General features: G+C 39.4%; 1 protein-coding gene across 3 annotated transcripts in view; it reads left to right on the forward strand.

Moving 5' to 3' along the window:
* LOC129738936 (polymeric immunoglobulin receptor-like) overlaps window positions 1-20,154 on the forward strand; it is a 348,269-nt gene that overhangs the window by 275,395 nt on the left and 52,720 nt on the right. For all 3 annotated transcript variants that reach the window (XM_055730263.1, XM_055730262.1, XM_055730264.1), the window contains one exon: window positions 13,027-13,146. In XM_055730263.1, coding sequence (XP_055586238.1) covers window positions 13,027-13,146 — 120 coding nt within the window. The remainder of the gene's footprint in view (window positions 1-13,026; window positions 13,147-20,154) is intronic.

The raw sequence follows: 20,154 nt of genomic DNA on the forward strand, positions 1-20,154 counted from the left end.
TACGACCGATACCCACTCAATGATATTCTTGCTCAGAAGCTCCTTGAGTTTTTCGTAGAATTTCTCCAACGTAGCGAACGGCAGTCTACATAATCCTTGAGCAATTACTGGTTGCACCGATCTGTCAATCGGAATGTGAAACTTGACTCCTCTAATACTTAGAAATAGCCTGACCGTTCCTACTTGATGAACCATGCTGACGACTTGGGAGCCCAACGATTAAAACGCCAAGTTCCTTCGCTGTAAGTTTACCCAAAAGTAGCAGAGTCCCTTTTTCGACTACGTAAAACCAGCAAGAGTCTTCAGTTGTTTGGTTCCATCGTCAATAACAATCTCAACTTTGAAGTGATCGATAACAACTAGATAGTCCTTCTGAGCGTAAGCACGGAACTTCTTTTCGGGATGTGGTGTCAGTTGTCGTGTCGCTTCACACCATTTCGCATCATTTCATATGTTTTGCTGTCAATAATGTTTGACTGCACACCAGAGTCAATCTGCATCTCGATCAAGACCCCTCCAACTTACAACCAGACTAAATCTTCAAAGTCATTGTCACACGAAACCATCTTTACCAAATCTACATTGTCCTTCACTTCAGTGTCAGCTATTAGGATATATTTACAGTTCTTCACGAACACTACCTTACCTAAAGAGGAGCCATCTGTTCCTTTTCAATATAATGAGCTTGCAACCCTGCTGTAGGGATACCTTTAAGACTGCTTGGTTCTGCTCGATTGGAATGAAACTGACAGAAAATCAAAAATTCCAATCGTGATATTTCGTCTCTTTGTTTTCTATAGGATTGTTAACCTTACCGAAAGGGCTCAGCCCTAATCTCTAAACAAGAATGAAACGATTAATTTTCTTAAATTTACGTACTCAAAATGCGAATTTCCTAAGACAAAATTGCCGTTTGCGCCTCTTTGAGAAAGCGGTTGAGTTTTCAATGTTTTGATTTTGGATGCAACCCAGTGGAGCCAGAAAAAATAATTTTTCAATATTCGCACTGATTTTTCTAAAAATCTTATCTGAAAATAATTATGAAAATCATAATTTAAAGCAAATTTAACAATGTTTTGAAAAGTCTTCTTCATATCTCAGCTCAAGTAATAAAAAGTAAAATATATACATGTTCAGTAGTGACTTCATTCCTCAAGTCCATATTATATTTGTTTAGGTTAGTAATTTTTTTTTTTTTTAAAACGAACACACACATATAGGATCTCAATGAAACTTCATGTTTCTTTTAAGAGATCTAATTTACTTAACTCTAATCTTTCCATGACATTATGGCTAGCATCTTACAAATGCTAAAACCACTAGACCACAGAAAGAGTACTATGTGTGCCGTGATCGGGATTAGATCTCATGGACTCTGGCTTAGAAGACTGGAACGCTATCCTCTAGGCCACGGCCGCCGGCTGTAATTGTTACTCGTTTGAAAACCCCTTGCAGCAATTAATTAAAATTATGCACATACCTACTTCTTGTTATTTGTAGTGATTGAACCGTAATACGAAACATTTTCAGCTACTCTATCACTAGCTACTGCCTAAACATCAAGAATTTCCAACGATACCATGCTTGTAAATAGTACATTTTCTTTATCTACTGAAATGAAGTTATTGCATACGCAAAGCGCGTATACGACTCTTAAAAATCAGCTAAGTTGCAATCAAATGTGTAGGAAATGTTGATAGTTGAAAAGTGATTTAAAATATTCGAGAAATAAAAAACGAGTAAATATTCATTTCTATCAAAACAACCTGGCAACTCTGATGAGGCCAAATCTAAATCAAGTTTTAAGGTTATGGCTGAGGCCAACTGGCCATCAATACCGTATACCAAGGAATATTTAAAGGAGGTAGTGCCGAGGCAGCCTTGCTTTAGTATTAGTACCACCTGTGACGTCACTGTTGCCAATAATCTGTGAATTTATATGGAAATTTTTCCTTTTTTGTTAGCAATTAAAAAAATTTGAAGATTTTTTCAACTTTGAAGGCTAGAAATATTATTGTTCTTCAAGACTGATACTTAAAAAGTAGAATGTAGTAGTTGTTTTGCTTTAATTCAGACGATTGAAGTTGCTGCGGCATCCTAACTCAAATTGACAAAACTTGATAATAAGTTCAAAACTTTGCGTATAAATGTTGAAATCAGTAAGGTTTGAATCGTTGATAAAATAAAATAACCAAAAATAGTATTTTTCGAATCCAACCACAATCTTTTATTGGAATTTAGTAAACCAAGGTTGCATTGGTTTTATTGGGGTTAATTGTTCATTCTGGGGTAGAAATTCATTCTTTCAGAGTGTGAAGTAATAACTCACCACCTTTGTCAGAATCATACTTGAGTAGTTTGCAGAATCGAGATTTCAACCTAAGTATGCTGAAGTTTTCTCCTAATGATGTGTTTCATAAGATGGCTTCATTGGACGAAACGAAAGGTCCAGGCCCGAACTGCATCCCACCGCTCGTGGTAAAAAAATGCGCCGAGTCTTTGTCCATCCCTCTCTCGATAATCTTCAACAAATCGCTAGAGGAGGCTGTATTTCCCCGGATCTGGAAGACTGCTTCAATTACTCCAATTCATAAAGCTGGGAACATACACCAAGCAGAAAATTATCGCGGAATATCGATTCTCAGCTGTTTTCCGAAAATTTTTGAGTGTCTCGTTTATGATGTGCTGTACCAAACTGTGCAACATACAATCTCTGAAGATCAACATGGTTTCATGAAAAGAAGATCGACGACCACCAACCTCATGACGTACGTATCGAAATTAGTTGACAGGCTTGATAAACGTAAACAAGTTGACGCCGTGTACGTAGATCTGAGTAAGGCTTTCGACCGCATGATTTGGCTGTTGAAAAATTGCGGCGATTGGGGTTTCCTGATTGGCTCTGCAATTGGATAACCTTGTATCTTGTAGGCCGAACTGCTTTCGTAAGACTGGGCTCTGTTTACTCGACACCTTTCAAAATTACCTCGGGAGTGCCTCAGGGAAGTCACCTGGGACCTCTGATATTCCTTCTCTTTATCATCGATTTGACAGCTACTCTTGAGTCAGAAAAACTGCTGTACGCCGACGACCTCAAAATTTTCCGAACTATTTCTTCGTTAGTCGACTGCTGCGCTCTCCAAAAGGACATTGACAGTCTGCTAGATTGGTGCCATCAAAACGGCATGACTCCGAATATAACCAAATGTACTACCATCACGTTCACTCGACAACGAAGTCCCATCACTTTCGAGTACAAAATGTCAACGACTAACTTGAATCGCACATCGGTCGTCAAAGACCTTGGCATCACTTTAGACAACAAGCTCAACTTCTCCCAGCATATTTCTACGACAGTAGCCAAAAGTTTCGCAGTCCTTGGCTTCATACGACGGAACACGCAGTTTTTTAGTGACTTCTACAGTCTGAAATCACTGTATTGTGCTCTTGTGCGTAGCAATATCGAATTTGGAGTGCAAATTTGGGCACCATATCAGGCGGTGCAATCGAAAAAAAATAGAGAGAGGGCAACGATGCTTCGTCAGATACGCTCTACGCCAGCTACCTTGGAACGACGCCCTTGAACTTCTGCCTTACGAACAACGTTGCTTGCTACTTAATCTACCGACGCTGGCATCAAGGCGCGTATTCTTACAACGACTCTTCATTTTCGATATCTTGCAGAATAACGTGGATTGTCCAGAACTGTTATCACTTCTACCGTTTAATGCTCCTCTGAGGACTACCCGATCCCAGGAATTGCTGAGACTCTCTCATCGTCGAACTCAATACGGTCAAAACAACTCTTTAGATGTATGTTGTGTTAGATTTAATGAAGTTGCTAGTGAATTTGATTTTAATATTTTGAAATCTGTTTTCAAATCTAGAATAGGATAGTTTAATTTCTGTAAATAATTGGATGCATCTGCAAAGATTGTTAAATAAATAAATAAATATGGTAGCTTGGCAACAGTGACGTCACGAAAAAAATCCAATATTTCTCTCGGCACTACCTTCTTTAAAAATTCCTTGACCGTATACACCCTTATAGCATGCTGGCGTCAAACTTGAGTTGGCTTTTTGTTCACGGTGTGTTTATGGAAGATGTTTAAAAGAAAAAACACAGTAACTCTATTTTTTTTCAAAAAGGGAAAATTAAGCCTTTTCTGAATCATTTTCAGGCAAAATTAAAATATTTGGTCGGTGAGTCTCCATACGTTTTGTTTTTTTGAAGATTAGTAGTCCATATTTAGAAATTATATATAATCTGTAAAATTATTAGTGCAATGGAATAGAAACTTTTTTTATGGAAAATTTATTTTTTTATTTTTAATCCAATTTTTGTCACTCTGAAACAATAAAAAATGTCAACGCCTGGAAAGATAAGTGATTTGGACTTTCTGAAAAACTTATTTTTGTATGAACATTTTATTGAAAATTTTATTATTTGGAATATCCTTGTTATTATTGGTGTTATCCAAATGTAACATGAATTTATATTCATATGTCTGTATCTTGGAGAACAAATTATGGTTAAACAAAATTTATGATTTTTTTTTCCTTGTAGGGGAGAGCCCACTGCGACCAGTAGTTGATCTATTGTGGTAATTACCCCGCGTTACTGTATGCTATCAGGCTCACCTGCACTATGGGTTAAAGTGACAGTTGATTGCTGACTAAGCATTTTATCCCAATCGGGTATGATATCAAAGATGTATGATATAACCTTCTTAGGGCTGATATGCAACCATATGTCTTGTGCGCTTATTAACTTTGCCCCAAGAGCACGCTCTCTCCTATTAAGGAGGGCGCAGCAGTTGCATAGAAGATGTTCTGCAGTTTCTCTTTCGAACCCGCAGAACCGACAGTCGTCGTTTTGAATAATGTTTATCAGTTTGAGATGTTGTTTTGTTGGACAATGTCCGGTCAAGAGACCTGTGTAAGTACGTAACTCGTGCTTACTTAAGTTCAACATGTTTTTGGAGAGTCGTGCGCTTGGTTCAATGAATCTTTTCGCCTGAGCTGCTCCCTCTGCTGTTCTCCAGTTGGAGACAATAGTGGTGCTTTCCCAGTTCTTGAGTTCCATATTCAAGGCACTCCTCGATACTCCGCAGAAGGGTTCTGGTCCAATTAACAGGCCCTGAGATCCTTCCCTAGCTAGCTGGTCTGCTTCTTCGTTCCCTAGGATACCGCAGTGGCCTGGAACCCAGAATAAAAATACTCTGTTCCGTATGGCCAGGTTTCTTAGTGCAACAATACACTCCCATACTAGCTTGGAGTAACATGTGAACGTACTTAGTGCTCGGAGAGCGGCCTGGCTGTCAGAGAATATATGAATACTTGTGTACCTGTATCCTCTTTTCAAACAGGCTAAAGTGCATTCTAGAATTGCTTGAACTTCTGCTTGGAATACTGTTGGCCAGTTTCCCATAGGAATTGAGATCCTGAGTCTAGGTCCGAACACCCCTGCCCCAGTTCTGTTATCCATTTTTGACCCATCAGTAAAGTAAAATTTATGATACATGAATAAGAACAGTCCAACACCATATGATTGGTCTCCAACAAAATATTAAAAATCTTTTCATTTTTTTCAAAATTGTTCTCCGAAATATTTTCTCAATATTTGCAGGCTCTGATGCATATGGGTAAATTCAATTTTTGATGATGTCACTCGTTTGTTTTTTTTTAATTTAACTCGTTTTTCAATAAAATTTAAAGATTAAGATTAAATTTTAACATATCTAAGAAGACCAGTTTTCAATAAAATTTAGTTAAAAGTTAAAGTACTTGCAATGAAATCCGCTTATCTTCCTACATAACATCAATTTTAAATTTCTGTTTCTCATATGGTGAAAATTTTTTTCATTAATCCTTTAAACTTCATTTTTGCTTAAGAATCGAAGGACTGCTGATATTTTCGAATTCATGATCAACAAAACGATGAAAAATGATTTTTTTTTCAAGAGAAATGTCAATTTAATCGACGGTTTTGGTTTATTCAAACCAATGATTTCTATAGTTTTTACCATAATTTGTATAAAGTTGTAGAAGTTATGATTGTTTGACTGTAACATTAATGCTTCATTATGGTTCTACTTAATAATAAAGAAGAACTTGAATCTTATGTTCTGCATGTAGCTTGCTATCGATCATTTGCAATTCACTTTTTCCAAGGGCCGGTTCTTCAACATCAGCATCATCAACGTGCACAGCCCTCACCTCGGAAGTACCGGTGACGACAAAGACGAATTTTACGCGCAGCTGGAGCGTGAATACGACCGTTGCCCAAAACATGATATCAAGATCGTCATCGGGGATTTCAATGCTCAGGTCGGCCAGGAGGAGGAATTTAAACCGACAATTGGAAGGTTCAGCGCGCACCAGCTGACCAACGAAAACGGCCTCAGACTTATTGATTTCGCCGCCTCCAAACGAATGGCCGTACGTAGTACCTTTTTTCAGCACCGCCTCCCACACAAGTACACCTGGAGATCACCGTACCAAACGCAATCACAGATCGACCACGTTTTGATCGACAGCCGGCACTTTTCGGACATCATCGACGTCAGATCCTGTCGGGGCGCCAACATCGAGTCGGATCATTATCTGGTGATGGTGAAGATGCGCCCAAAACTCTCCGTAGTGAACAACACGCGAAACCGGCGCCCGCCTCGGTTAAATATCGCGCGACTGAAGCAACCTGAGGTCGCGGCAGACTACGCGCAATCGGTCGAAGCAGCGCTGCCGGCAGAGGGCGAGCTTGACGAAGCCCCTCTCGAGGACTGTTGGGATACCATCAAGACAGCCATCAACAGTGCTGCGGAGAACGTCATCGGTTATGTGGAGCGATCTCGACGGAACGACTGGTTCGACGAGGAGTGTAGGAGGGTGATGGACGAAGAGAATGCCGCGCGGGCGGCAGTAGTGCAGAGAGGCACCCGTCGAAATGTGGAAAATCACCGACAGCGGAAGAGGCAGCGAGTCCGACTTTTCCAGGAGAAAAAGCGCCGCCTGGAGGAGGAGGAGCTCGAGGAGCTGGAGCAGCTGCACCGTTCCCAAGAAACACGAAAGTTCTATCAGAAACTCAACGCATCCCGCAAAGGCTTCGTGCCGCAAGCCGAAATGTGCCGGGATAAGGACGGGGGTATCCTGACGGACAATCGTGAGGTGATCAAAAGGTGGAAGCAGCACTTCGATGAACACCTGAAGGGCGCACATGCAGGAGATCAAGACGGTGGGGGAAGGTACATCGCCGGCGTAGCCAACGACGAAGAGGAGCCACTCCCAACGATGAGTGAAGTTAAGGAAGCCATTCGCCAGCTGAATAGAAACAAGTCGGCTGGGAAGGATGGCATCGCAGCGGAACTCATCAAAATGGGCCCGGACAGGTTGGCCGATTGCCTACACCGGTTGATAGTCCGGATCTGGGACATAGAACAGCTACCGGAGGAGTGGAAGGAGGGGGTAATATGCCCCATCTACAAGAAGGGCGACAAATTGGACTGTGAGAACTACCGAGCGATCACTGTCCTCAATGCCGCCTACAAAGTGTTGTCCCGAATCCTACTCCGCCGCCTAACGCCACAAGCAAACAGATTCGTGGGAAGTCATCAGGCCGGCTTCATGGAGGGACGGTCTACGACGGACCAGATATTCACATTACGGCAAATCCTCCAAAAATGTCGTGAACACCAGGTCCCCACGCACCATCTATTCATCGACTTCAAAGCCGCATACGACACGATCGACCGTAACGAGCTATGGAAAATCATGGACGAGAACGGCTTTTCCGGGAAGCTGATCAGACTGATCAAGGCGACGATGGATGGAACGCAGTGCTGTGTGCGGATTTCGGGTGAATTGTCGAGTTCATTCGAATCGCGCAGGGGGCTTCGACAAGGTGATGGTCTATCCTGCATGATGTTCAACGTGGCACTAGAAGGTGTTATTCGACGAGCGGTGGGCGAAATGCGGGGCACGATTTTCAACAGATCCAGTCAACTTATCTGCTTTGCCGATGACATTGATATAGTCGGCAGATCATCTGCGGCGGTGGAGGAGATCTACCGCAAACTGAAACGCGAAGCAGGAAGGATTGGGTTAATGATTAATACGTCCAAGACGAAGTACATGCTGGCCTGCGGATCCGAGACCGACCGAACTCGCTTGTCCAGTAATAACAAGGTCACGATCGATGGCGACGAGCTGGAGATAGTCGAAGACTTTGTCTATCTCGGCTCACTGGTGACCGCAGACAATGACACTAGCCGTGAGATCCGGAGGCGAATTATCAGCGGAAGTCGTGCCTACTATGGACTCCACAAGCAACTGCGGTCGAGAAGACTTAGCCCTCACACGAAGTGTAACCTGTATATGACGCTTATTAGACCGGTTGTTCTCTACGGGCACGAGACATGGATATTGCTCGAGGAGGACCTGCGTACACTCGGAGTATTCGAGCGACGAGTGTTAAGAACCATCTTTGGCGGCGTACAGGAGAACGGAGTGTGGAGGCGAAGGATGAACCACGAGCTCGCGCGCCTTTACGGCGAACCCAGTATCCAGAAGGTGGTGAAGGCTGGCCGGATACGCTGGGCGGGACATGTTGCGAGAATGCCGGACGACTGTCCTGCAAAACAGGTGTTCGCTACGAATCCGGTAGGAACAAGACGAGCGGGGGCGCAACGAGCGAGATGGTTAGACCAAGTGGAGCGTGATCTGGCGAACGTGGGGTGCCCGAGAAATTGGAGAACGGTTGCTATGAACCGAGTGAATTTTAGGAATTATGTTCGTCAAGTTATGTCGTAAGACGGAATACTATGTAAATAAAATAAAATAAATTTTTCCAAAAATACTGTAAATTTTTGTACATTTTAGATCGACAAAAAGATTGAAATGCATTTTTTTTTGGAAAAAAATTCAAATTTACCACAGTTTTAGACTAGATTGATCTATTAAATAAATCCATTTAAAACAATGTAAAATTTTATCAAAAACAAAGAATTTGAGAGATTATTTAAATAATATAGTGGATTGGAAACCGTAGAAGCTAAGATTATTTAACCTTAACAGTAATGCTAGCTCTTTGAATAAAATGGAAGAATCACAGAGTGCAGCAGGTTTACAAAACTTGGGCTATAAAAAAATAAAAATAAAAAGGTTGAAGAAAACTCCAGGCTTATAATGATCATTGTATCAAAAACAGTAACAAGCACAATTTGAGTGAGATTGAATTGCTGTAGCGATTTGCATTGAGTATGAAGTGCGAATGGAATTTTGAGAAATTAAACTCAGAAGAAATATAAAAACTGATTTCCCATCAAAAATTGTTTTAAACGTATCGTTAAATTTTCAATATTCATAATCGTATTATTTTTTTACAGCTTAAATTAAGGTAAACGTTTCTACTCCAGATCGCATCACGATAAGCGTTATCATAAAGAAGTTATAGCGGTTCCTAGTGTTTACTAATTTTCTTAATCATTAAGAGCTTTTATTCAATAAAATTCCCTCCAGTGTTGCCACAATCAGTGAAACTAAAGATAACGGATTCATAGATGGATTCATATTATTTTAGATAATTCTAAAAAATTCAGATAATTTTACCCTCTCAGGCTGCTGACAGGATTTGCCAGCAAATTTTTAAATTTTAGGATCGGCAGATACTTTTTAAGCATTTTTTATGTTAAACAGCTCTATAACTAGTTTAAAAAAATTGAAAATTTGTCAAAGTTTTTGATGACATTGATGAGTTCAATTCAAAGGAATTAAAAGTTAAAACTGAGAGAATTAGCACCTCTGAAACTATAAAGCACTAAAAATATATTAATGTTTTGAAGAATTCGAATAGAAAATTTTACATGCAAAAACGGTTCATTCACAGGTTGAGCAGAATCTTATGGCCGGGGCTAAGGCCAAGATGCGGGCATTTGCGCATGGACTGTAGATAAAATACGAGTAAAATGGTAAAATGAAGTTTAATAGTTATTTTTCAATCCCTGAAACTTTGATGGCAATCGGATGAAAACTCGAATTTTGCGCATCAACTTTGTGTGTGGCAATTTCATCGTGTACACCTTTTATCATACTTAGATGTTAGTGAATGTTGTGAAATGAATGCTGTTGTGAAAATAATTGCCTTTATTCAAAATCTGGTTTAAGATTTTGTCTCGAAATCGTTGTGGGTTTTAAAGATAAAACTTTTCAAAGATATACGAAGCTCAATTTTTGTGCAGAGTCAATGGATAAACTCAAAGACATTTCTGACATCACTTGAATACATTGAATTTTTATTAAAAAATATTATTGAACATATTTAAGGAAAACCGCAGGAACCGCAGTGGTAGGTACACAGTATTAAATAATCATGTACACTTACATGTTTTAACCTGCAAATAATTGGAACAAGTTATTCCTACCAAATTTACATGACTTAGGACGTAATGTAAATTCCCGAAAAGAATAAAATGCCATTGTAAATTTACATGACCATAACAATGAAACCGTTCCGGCTCATTATTCCTTTTTAGATTTTGAATCATAATTTTATCAACTTCTAGCTACCAGCCTTATAACAAAGCATGACATTGATTAAATAGATGTGCATAGTGTTCATCTTTACACGAAAACCGCGAGCTCCAGATTTGAAACAGGATTTTCTTTGCGCATCAAATCGAACTTGCTGCTTACCGGTCGGCTGTTCGGTGTTTGTTTGTGAAACGAACCTGTTATAGGGTGTATCTGAGTTTTCATTTTAGTTTCGTTGATACTTTTTGGATGGATGATGTTGATAAAAATTTTTCATCACTTTTCAAAACAGGTAGCACTAAGTTTATTTAGAATGTTTTTGTTGTTGTTATTTCAGACTTGTTATTTGTTCGTTGTACATTGAAATGTTTTTTGCAAAATGATGGAATGTTAGGAAGGGATAATGAAACTTGTAGAGGTCGGCATTAAAACGCTTTTCGCTAGTTAGTCCACTAAATTTTTGTTTGTATATTTATTTTTTAACTTTATTTTTGGTGAATTTACGGCTCAAAAAACTCCATTACCTTATGGAAAACAACATTTATGAGCATTACTGCTTGAATAACTTCACTTAGTAGAGTTTGTTTCTTCGTTATTTCACTATAAATCCCGTAAGATTTAATTTCAACCTTATTAAAGTTAAAGTTATTTAGAATTAAAAGAAAGAGGTGAACTGTAACTTAGAACAAAGTTTCTTTTCTATCCAATAAATTCTATAAGTTTTTATCGAGTAATAAACTATTCTTAAGTTTTTTTTACAAAAAGGAACAAACAAATTTTTTTTTGTGAACAATTTTAAAAGGATTTTACTTTTTTACATTTAAAAATATTGGCAAACAATAAGACACACCCTGTGCGTGACTGCAACGTGTTTGATTCCAAACATTGTTTCATGCAAATTTCATGTAAAATTACAACAAATCGACCCGAATGAGGAAACGCGTGGTTTTTTCAGGGCTGCGTTATAGTATACAATACATTTGACCGAATTTTACATGAAATAAAATTTTACATGAAATGTAAATCTCAGTATTTTTTTCTGTGTATTCCACGAATAATGTCGAGGAGATGCTCAAAAATATGAAGACTCCCAACACGCCTAAACTACAGTTTTCAGGATCCGAAAGTTTAAACATCAATGATAATTTCAATTACTGTTCCATAATTCACCCACAACCTCACACAATAAAGCGGCGCCAAACAACAACCATAAGCCACTTAGCTGTTTATCGCACACCATCATCATCATGATCTCGTTGACATTCAGAGAACCTCCTCCAGCCAGCAGTGAGTGGCGGCAGTCGGGCCAAAAGGCGTAGACCTTTGAACCTGAAATTATTATTCATGCAAACATTGCCGCTTGCTTGTCGGTGCGATGCCATTCAGTGCGGGAACAAAGTGGTACTTTATAACCAGTTCTCATATGCCCCCTGCTTTCTGGAAATAATCTCCACCTCCTGCCAGATTCCGGAAAAGACTGCCGGAGGATGAGAGGTACAAACTCTCCGGTATCGTTATCGTATCGTATCACAGTCTTGCCTAGCTAGAACGTTACGCTTGCCGTCATTTGAATAGGTATCGTTTTATGAATGCTAATAACTTCCCCCGGAACGAAGCAACGACTTCCACTGACTGGCTGGCTGCAAGGAGCCAACTCGAAGTTTGTCATCACTTGCCAACAACTGTGGTTTCAAATTTGTTGGCATCTCGGTGGCTCACATCTTGGTTCTGCTCTGGCGTTGAAAACGAGTAGCTTTGTACCATCTCCTAACCCTTAATCTGCATGTTCCGGCTGGGTGAAAGTTGATACAAGTCATATTTCAATTATTATTGGTATTCTCCTGGCAAGGGAATGTAAAAGTTAAAAGTACTGCCCCGGGAGCCCTCTATTTAATAGCAACCAAAATGCTTTAACATATATTATCTGCCACAAAATTAAAATAAAGGCAAACACGGCAGTAAGAAATATGGTTCTCATTAAATATCCCACCCTGGGTGCATGCATTTTTGCCGGGCCAAAATAAATTTTGCGCCAAATAAACCCCCCTTTAAAAGCTACTCACGACCTAAAGCGATTACTTGGCTCCTTTTGGCCACGGCTACGACGAAGAAGACCGGGCAGGCCAACAGCATCCTCGGGCCACCCTCATTAAGCATTTATGTACAATCCGGCAAGGCAGAAAAAAGGCCAAACCCCTTTTCACACCTTGACCAGACATACTATTTTTTCAGTTTATTTTTCTTCCTTCAACACACTTTGCCTACAGCCGGGCGCTCTTCCTCCAATTCAGTCGAGAGCACCGCATAAAGTTTTTCCATGAAAAAGGGTTCACACTTTTGAAATATGGATCTCGTAACTTTAAAGTACCTCCACTTAAGGGAACGCTTCATTTTTCACTTCCCATATTCCCTCAACAAATGAACAGCTTCCGAGTTAATTTTTGTGCTATTTTTCAAACACATTTTCCTGTTTTGTATTTTTTTTTCTCGTATCTCTAGTTCATCCGCTGATACAAGTTCCGAATCAACTCGTCGGGGCTCCGCTGGGAACGGACGTCACACTGATCTGTAACGTTGAGGCATCCCCGAAGGCAATCAACTACTGGCAGCGTGAGAATGGTAAGTCCGTTACTTGAAATTAGAGAAAGGTTGGAGAAATAAACCGACCATTGATGAATAACACATTTCAAGCTTAAAAATTATAAATGTTTAATAATAACTTTTAATAATACAAAATTTGATCCGCGGGTTATTGTTTAATTTTTCTACTTTCTATTACTAAACATCTATTTGGATTCATGAGGGAATCGTTAAGTCATAACAATTTTGTTAGCATAAATAAAAAAAATGTTTGGAAAGCTTCAAACATTGAATTTGCCTTCAACATAAGTTGCATCATTTCCATAAAATTTTGGTACACAAATTTTAATTTTTCCTCAGTAATCTCACCCAAATCAACAAAATTGTTAGGATCAGAAAATGAAGGAGAAGAACAAGTATTTGAATTTCGGGGACTTTCCCAAGCGTTCGCATGTACACAGTAAACGAAAATTACCGAGTTCGGTAATTTTTTTTACCGAAATCCTAACATGTGTAAATCGTTAAACTGTTCGGTAATTTTTTCGGTAAAAAATAAACGAACATCGGTAAATGAAGAATCGATTTACCGATGTTCGTTTATTTTTTACCGTAAAAATTACCGAACAGTTTAACGATTTACACATGTTAGGATTTCGGTAAAAAAATTACCGAACTCGGTAATTTTCGTTTACTGTGTACGTTGAGACTTGGTTTTTTCCCATTCACGCTAAAAAAAATTATTAAACCATTTAGGTTTCAAAAATAACCATTTTTTACCTTTTCCCGGGAAATGTCATTTTATGAGTTCTCCATGAGTAGTCATAAAATGACTTCTAGGGTAGAAGTCCGAATATGGCTTTTTTTTTTTTTTAACGAATGGGATTCTGGAGGTGAAGTTGAAAAATGGTTATTTTACATCCTAAATTGAAATGAGCTGCTTTTTTAGATTCATGAGAAGTTCTCATCAAATTTTCAATAAAAATCAGAGTTTTTCAATTAAATATTCTTATTTATTGCATGAATCACAGATAAAAATAATTATAATGGCATTTTTGCAAAGCCTTATACATCTCCGGTCACGATAGTCAATCCTCCGATGATTAGCTGCACCATCCCCTCCACTTCCTGCCCGATTCGGGTCATTTCGTCATCGATCCCTCAAGAATCCTTCGTCACCTGCGTTACGATTCCCCCGGAATGCTGATGGCCCTGTGACAAAAATTGGACCTCTTCTGATTCAGCTGCAGGCTGTCGTTGTATCATCCGGAAATCTGTTGCTGCTCCTGCTGTTGATTTGAAGATTGATTGTGTTGTTGATGAGGGCCTCGCCCAGACATATCGAGCTACCGGCAGCAAAGAATCTACCAGCTCCTGTACGGTCGGTGTTTTATGGACAGTTCGATTGGATTCTGCTTTCCGGAGGGTAAGGAAAATGACCCGGAAGACCCGCAATTTCAGCATCCTATTGGGGAACAAATAATTTGCATTAATTTCGAGTATTTCGCATATTATTCATTAAAGACTTACCTTCAGCAAAAAACGTTTGCCGTATAATTTTCACTTCTTGCAATACAAAACGGATTAATTCCTAAATTCGTTTTTATTTCTTTCGAAAAACGCACCCGGCTGCAAAAGCAATCATTTCCAAAATGGCGATAAAGTAATACCATTTTTTTCAACAATTATGAACTATCAAAATGGTTAAAATTCTTTCTTAAAATATAATTTACGGTTTACAAGCAAAACCTATAAAATGGTTATTTAAGAACCATAAATGGTTATAAACAAAATGAGCGTGTTAGTTATACCCGAAGCAGGCAACCCATTTTCAACCACCTTTGAGAACGATAAACAACGAGTCAATGGTGCTGAATCAGCACAGGTAACATTAAAATCACTTCGAGCATTACCAAGACGTGATTCTAAAGTAGGCCCTGGCTGACCGCGAACAGGCAGATTGTTTGCCGGCCTGACGTGTGAAGACGAAAAAGAGGAAGCAGGAGAAGAAACTTTTCTGACAACTTTGGTAATTTTCCTAGAAGCAATAATTTTTGCCCTAACGGGACAGTCAAAGGAATTGGAGGAATACTAACCTGCGCAATTCGCACACTTGAAAAATTCTGTTTGTGGTTTATTACCACCAAAAAGGCATTTAGATTTTTTCATGATCGAATGAGCCGCAAAGCATGCATCTGACATTCATTCTACAATTTTTAGTGCCGTGACAAAAAGCTTGACAACGACGAAATTGAGTTAAATTTTGAAGAATATTGGTAGAAGACTTTTGAAAAGGTTCAAATTTGACTCGACAAGAAACATTCACGAATTGGCAAATTATTAACCCGATCCTTTTTAAAATGGATCAAATAAAGCTCAGCTTATAAAGCTGTTGGTTCTTTTCCTTAAGTAAATTTCTTGAATCGAAGAAAAACCCTACAAAAAATTTGATTCGGCTGCGATTTCATCTGGTGTCTGATCGCCGGTGATACCACGAAGTACAACTTTAAATGGACGATCACTTTTAGTGTTGTAAGTAAAAAAATTAATGTTTTTCATTATACAAATAATTCAAAAATGTTAGAAAATCATTGAAAGATTCCGCCAAGAGCAGTTCCCCTTCGACCGATCTGAAAAGAAATCTTCACATCCTTGACGAAAGTGAAAAATTTCGAAAGGCATTGAAGTCTGAAATCGTGACCGTAATTGGTGGAACCTTTTCATTTTTAAGAGTATAAGTAGAAGAAGGTTTCGTATTACTCTTATCAGAATTAAATATGAATATTTCCTTATCTCTGGTGTGATGAACAACATCGAATGAATTGGAAATTTTAACTTATTTGGTCGATGGACTTGAATTTGGTTCGGTAGTTATTTTTCTTCCGGCTTTCACGCCGGCCGATGACTTCCCCATGCTGGAAAGAAAAGAGAAAAATATGAATAAAAAAAATTAAATTATTTTAGCACTGAAAAGTGCTGATTGAAAAACAGGACGCTTGCTCCCAACAGTCGGTCATTGGTTGCACTTGTTGCATCAAATTTAAATTAAGTGGTCAGCTGATAAATAAAATTTGATTTATTGCTACTTACTTGTCCGGAATCTCCGGAAGAACTCGATCGTGACGGTGTGTTCTGACCATAGCTAGTCTCGTATCGAGTATGCGAGCCCAAATATCATCCGTAATCTTTCGGAAACCCATTCCGTACAAAATCAAAATGATGCTTGCCGGGCCTTTATTTTCTTTTTTCTTCAAATTCCACTTGTACCTACTTGCTAATCTAAACCGGTTGCTTCCGGAAGAATACACATTAGCATTCGAGAAATGATCCGGTATCTCTTTGAGAAATCAGCTAGAAAATAAAAAGCAACTCTGTCCTCGACAAAAAAAACATCGATTTCAACATCCGCCCAAAAACAAAATGGCAAGTGCAAAAATACTCAATCAATGTTTTACAATAATTCAAATCAATTGTTCTGCATTCTGAGATTTTACACCTTACATTTGGTCCAACAATAAATCAACAGAGCAAACCATTATTAATGATCGGATGAACGTCATACAAATGATAAAATAAATTTTTCCCCAAGTCAGTTGCTGCAAACTGATGAATCCTCGCGAGCGAAGTGGTATGAAAATATAAATAGCTGAACGTGTTACTACCCCCAAGCAAGTTTCATCCCGATAATAGCGAAATAATAATTAATTGTGTTAAGTGAAAATTCATTTTCTCTAGCCGTCAGAATTCGCGTTTGTGTTTCAATCCATAAATGATGCGGATTTTCCCCCTTGAAATAGATATCGAGCTGTCCACTCTAAAAGAGCAAAACATTTATATCGAAAGCTGAAGGCAATTGAAATCATCTGATTACTTTCACTATGCAACGTTCATCAAAGTTGGCGTAAACAAAGACCGAGTTCCTGGAACAATGGCCGGCAAATAGACTGCTCCCAAACCGGTTCACCAGGCGCGGGAGACCAGTTGGTATTGGCCATTTGTAAATCGCTAGGGAACACAAAAACACACACTCGCCTCTACCAGCCAGACCAACCTACTTGAATGGAAAAGCGGTCGATGCGGTTTTTTCGGAACCTGCACTTGCACCAGTTGGTAGGTAAATCTGTTTCAGCGAAAAATGACCACTTGCTCGTCCTTTTGTGCCGCATGCTCTCGAGGACATCCATTAAAGTTTGAGGAAGTAAATGGTGGTGGAGGTGGAAATTGTTTGCATTGTTTTATTCATCATATATTTTCCATTACTCTCTGTTCAGTTCCAATTATAATTATTTATTCAGTGTTGTGAATGAAAATACGTTTAATTGTTTGTTAATCATAATGCGTTTCGGTGGCGGTGGCTTCGGGTTTCGCCGGCTCTGCTGAACCAGTTGTAGTCATGATTCAACCGGTCAAACAACAGTTGTCAGATTTATGGTGCGATGATAGGTATTTGAGTTGCGTTGTTGCAAGTGCAAGTGGGGAATTTCAAACGCACTGAGCTGGTGGTAAATTGTTGATTTATAAAATTCAACACCCAAGTATCATCGTACGAAGCGCCATAGTTATGGGATTGTAACTAGGGTCGGAGCTTAAGGCTTTACACGGAGAAAAAAGTATAGTTTTTTCAACAATATTCCACCTATATTCAACTATATTTCTGATCGTATAATTGATCTAGTTCATTCAACAATATATACAGTGAATTCAACTTTAATGGTACAACTGATTTAACTGTAATTATAAATATTCAATTATATTTCTATGAATGATTTTATGAGTTTAACTATGGAAATTCAACACATGTTTATTTCAGAAGTCATCATATTTATTGTTGATTACTTTCTTTCTTGTAGGTAGAAATTAAGAAGTACCAATCGAAAAGCCTGCGGATTCAATAGTATGAACTTATATTTATTTCGGAAGGCAAAAGTAAACAACGCAGTGTGCGCCACTAAATCTCCAATGCCGAGTCGTGAGAATTTAGTTTTCTCCGTTGTCGCAAGATGTCATCTTTGGATACAGTGCAGGTCCCATAACTAGCGTACCGCATCACTCCCCCTTCCTAAAAAGATCCTTGACCCGAAACCGAACATGACGTCCGCTTCTAGTTATTCGATCAGACAGGCGCTCCAAATCACGCATACAGTATGCCGGTTTGACACGGTCGACTGATACCGTAGAGGGTTTGCCCTTGATGTTGATGGTGATTGGCTTGTTGTTTCGTGAGACAACTTCGTAGGGTCCTGTGAAGGGAGGTTCCAGAGCTGCTCTAACTCGGTCGGTCCTTAAGTACACGTGGGAGCAGTTGTCCAAGTCTTTAGGAACAAACACGTGTCGCTTTGTATCGTTATTAGAAACAGGACGTGGAATTAGAGAACTCATTTTTTCTCTAAGATTATCAACGAACGAATCGGATCTGCCTGAGATCTTACGTTTTTCTATCATCGCTCCAGGTATACGGATAGTAGTACGCGAATCGCTGTTTTCAATCCAAGAAAAGCAAGTGGTAATGCATCTGTCCAAGCTGCTACAGCTTCTGGCCATCTGCTGAAACGATCGATCATGGTCAGGATGTAGCGCATTCCGTTCGATATTGGCAAAGGATCTACGCACGTCCACATAGAGTGCTCTAACTTTTCATCTGGAAGTTGTATTTCGGCTGGATTTGATTTGGTATAGGTAACTGGTTACCTTGTTCTTTTGACACTCTTCGCAAGCGCGTACCCATTTCGAGATATCTTTGTTAACTCCAGGTCAAACGTAATTATTTTAAATTTGCGCTTGTGTCGCTTTGATTCCAAAATGTGCTACTCCGTGAATTTGGTCGAAAATAATTTTTTGATAGGATTGAGGAACACAAACTCTTGACTTACGCATGTGATTTCTCTCGCATTTCCCGTAGTAGCTGAGATGGCTTGCGGTCGCCTTATTCACATCCTCTTAGGAGCTGCTGTATTTGGTTTTGCTCACTGACGTTGTACTCCTTAAGGATCCTTTTCTTGACGGTGGTGTATTTATTAACTGCCGGCGGATCCCGAATTATATCCGAGCAGCACGCAAGTGTCTCCGAATCTGTTGCTGATAGAACATGGAAATGTCTTTCTGGATGATGACAGCTAAAGTAAACTGAGCTTAGGCGAACTTACTTAATGATCCCGCGCCGATCCTCCTGTGCATAGGGCCGTGGTAAAAGACCTCCACTGTTGACGATCTGGAGCCAGCGTCACTTAGGCGAACCGAAGAGCTTTATCGCGTTTCCAGAAAGGGGTAATTTTGATTCCAACCCGATTAATCGCGCTGACTGGCGGCGCTTGTGAAGTAGATGCTTGTGCTGCTTGGAGATCTGTTTGCAGCCGGATGATTTCGTCCTTCAGGCGCTGATTATCCGTCATCGTTGAACTTTGGGCGCCTCGACAGTGGATTTTATGTGTAGAATTCAGGTTATGTTGCCTTGAAGAGAGACATTAAAATTCAACACACAGCCAATCGCGTCCAAGTGTAAAAATTTGTATGTTTTCTTACCCACTGTGTGGTGTATCGATTCCTCTGTTGAATTTCTATCGTCGGGGTCACCAGTAAGGAGTACCAATCAAAAAGCCAGAGGCAACGATATACAATCCGTGTGGAGCACATCTCTCAGATTTAAGCTTTTTTCCTCAGATTTAACCTTTTTTCTCCAGATTCAAGCTTTCATCTCCTATGCTCTCAAGGCAAAAAAAGCTTAAATCTGAGGGAAAAAAGCTTAAAAACGAGATTCACCAACACTAAGTTAAAAGATGTTGGTCACACGATACATAGACAAATCCTGTATCGTTGCAGGAATCTGGTATCGTGTGACCAGCAGATCCCTGCAACAATACAGGATTTGTCTATGTATCGTGTGTGACCAACATCTTTTAACAAAGTGTTGGTGAATCTCGTTTTTAAGCTTTTTTTCCTCAGATTTAGGCTTTTTTTGAATTGAGAGCATAGGGGATGAAAGCTTAAATCTGGAGATAAAAGCTTAAATCTGAGGAAAAAAGCTTAAATCTAAGAGATGTGCTCCACACGGAT

The sequence above is a fragment of the Uranotaenia lowii genome, chromosome 1 (genome assembly GCF_029784155.1).
Source record: "Uranotaenia lowii strain MFRU-FL chromosome 1, ASM2978415v1, whole genome shotgun sequence".
Taxonomy (NCBI): domain Eukaryota; kingdom Metazoa; phylum Arthropoda; class Insecta; order Diptera; family Culicidae; genus Uranotaenia; species Uranotaenia lowii.